The sequence below is a fragment of the Chaetura pelagica genome, unplaced genomic scaffold (genome assembly GCF_000747805.2).
Source record: "Chaetura pelagica isolate M959 unplaced genomic scaffold, ChaPel_1.0 scaffold1629, whole genome shotgun sequence".
In the NCBI taxonomy this organism is placed as follows: domain Eukaryota; kingdom Metazoa; phylum Chordata; class Aves; order Apodiformes; family Apodidae; genus Chaetura; species Chaetura pelagica.
Genome location: NW_009954503.1, coordinates 34,262 through 36,638, shown reverse-complemented (window position 1 = coordinate 36,638; position 2,377 = coordinate 34,262). Strand labels below are relative to the sequence as shown.

The 2,377-nt window shown below is 55.8% G+C and overlaps 1 protein-coding gene across 1 annotated transcript in view; it reads left to right on the top strand.

Annotated features, from left to right (window-relative positions):
• The window catches only part of INCENP (inner centromere protein antigens 135/155kDa), an 11,175-nt gene extending 9,074 nt beyond the window's left edge, over positions 1-2,101 (top strand). Inside the window, exons 14-15 of the mRNA XM_010004634.1 lie at positions 1,177-1,333; positions 1,896-2,101. Of these exons, the coding sequence (XP_010002936.1) occupies positions 1,177-1,333; positions 1,896-2,101 (363 nt within the window). The remainder of the gene's footprint in view (positions 1-1,176; positions 1,334-1,895) is intronic.
• Positions 2,102-2,377: the final 276 nt, after the last annotated feature.

Below are 2,377 nucleotides of genomic sequence, written 5' to 3'. Positions count from 1 at the left end.
TTCAGCAGGCGTCTGTGCAGAGGATGGGGATGTCTGTTGGCCCTGGTGCTGCCCCGAGAGCTCCGAGCCCGAGGAACCTGATGGAAAAACAAGTGATTTACCCTGGGCAAGGTGCAGGGAACGGCCCCGGGGTGGCAGCGCGTCACGGGGCGCTGCGGGAGCCTCCCGGGGGGCTGGGCTGGGTCTCTGTGGGCTGAACTGGGGCTGCGGAGCCTGGGAACTGGGAGATGGAGAAACGGCTGCCCGGAGACCAGGAAACCCCTGTCTTGGGCTGACAGGCTCCTCATCCTGCTCCTCTCTGTGCTGTGGCTCGTGTTGGAGCTTGAGAGAGAGGAACCCCGACCCGCTGTGGAGCGTGTGAAAGTGTGAGAGCAGAGCCCTGAGTGCCCAAGCCCAGGGCTCAGGCACACGTGGGGTGCTCATCTGTGGCATTTCAGCAAGAGACAGGAGGAAAAAAAGGGTTACAAGTCACCAAGTCAGGGAGAGGTTTTGTTTGTGCAGGGTGTGTGTACTACCACGGATTCAGGCTTGCCTTCCTGCCGTGCCCCCTGCCCAGCACCTCTGGGCCCTCTGCTCATCCAGGTGACTGTCACATCTTCTGGTCATCCCTGTTCCTCACCACAAAGACAGGGGGTTCCTCCCAGCTTTGGGACCCAAGCCTGGCTGTGCTGCAGCCTGCCTGCCAGGGGAGGCTTCACACCAAAGGGCAGTTGAAAAAGAAAAAGCCAAAATATTTGTGCAAATGAGAGCATTTCTGAGTTTCACTAAAACTCTCAACCCAAGTTACCTGTCAAGTAGCAAAATGACTGATGTTGCAGTGAACAAGGGGATCAAAGGCTTCCCATACCTGGGTAGGTGACCTTTTTTGCTCTCCTGCCTTTTGGATTAGGGATGGAAATGAGTGTGAAGGATGTATCTGCTGTGGACACTCACCTACCAGCTCTTGTTTCTGGCTCCTTTCCCTTTGCAGTGAATGTGGTGTTGGGGTCTCACCCCTTCCCTCAGCTCGTGCTCAGGTTCTGCCTGGAGGCAGCTTGTGGGCACTGTCTGCTGGTCCTGCTGGTGCCAGAGCTCCCAGGGGCCTGCAGAGGGTCTGGCTACTTGGGTCTTGGGGTCAGCCTGCCCTGCTGGGAGCTCTGCATCCTGCTCCAATCAACGCTGTCTCTGTGGTTTCAGAAACCCATCTACACATCCTACTTGGGGCCCCTGAAAGGCACAGAGAAATCCAGATCCCCAAAGGGAAATGAAAATAACTACGGGATAGATCTGAACAGTGGTGATTCTACAGATGATGAGAATGAGCCTCGGAAGCCTGTTCCTGCCTGGGCTTATGGTAGGTGCCAAGTTTGGTGTGGCTTCCTTCCTTCCCTGGGAAGCTGGAGCTTTCCAGATGCACTTGGAGCAGTCTCAGCCTCCCCAGGGTGCAGAGCAGGAGCTTGTGAGACCTCAGCAGGGCTGGGCTGGCAGCTCTGGCACCGGGGGGGCTGGAGCTGCTCTCCAGCAAGTCCTGCTGTGCTGAAAATAAACCAAGGCCTCTGTGCATGGGCTTGGATCTGAGGGTGTGAAGAGAGTGGTGGGGGCTCCCTAGTAGTGAGAGAGCCCATCCCCCTGGGGGTGAACCAAGGCGTTGGGGAATGTCTGGTGGGCTGAGCAACCCACAGCAAGCACTGCTGGCACCCTGTGGTGGGTGTGAGGCTCAGAGCTTTGCCACAAGCAGGAAAACTTCATCACACTGGCTGTACGGGGAAGAGCCTTTCAGGTGTGGGGGAAGAGTAACTGCCACAGAATGCCAGGCTGGAGGGAGCCCAGGGATCATCTGGTCCCGCAGGCTCTAAGGAAAAGGGCACTGAAAACATATTTACGAGTCTGCTTCTCTGATGTGGTTGTTTCCATAGGGACTCAGCTTAATCAAGCCATTACACACCAGTACCATCACCCTGTGGATGTGGACCAGCTCTTTGGGGTGATTCCAAGCCCCAGGCTGGAGGATATTTTTGGCAAGAACAAACCCCGGTACTTCAAACGCACGAGCTCAGCAGTCTGGCTCTCCCCTCCTGGCATCAGAGGGACCTGCTGCCCATCGTGTGACTTTGAGAACTGAGAGCACAGTGTGGGGGGGGGCAGGTGGTCTGGCTGCTGACCATGCAGCAAGTTTATGATTTTAACCCTTTTGTAAGTATTCAATAAAGTTTTGTTGCCATTAACACTGTCAGTGTCTGTCCCCTTTCCCCAGCAGGGTGGGATGATGCTTCTCTGGCTGATCTGAGCTCCACGGATTTGGTTTTGGCACATGCAGATGTTTGAGGCTGTGATCCTGCACTGTTAGGTATTCCCTGCAGAATCCTGCATGAGGAAGCCATGCAATGGCTGTAGGGAA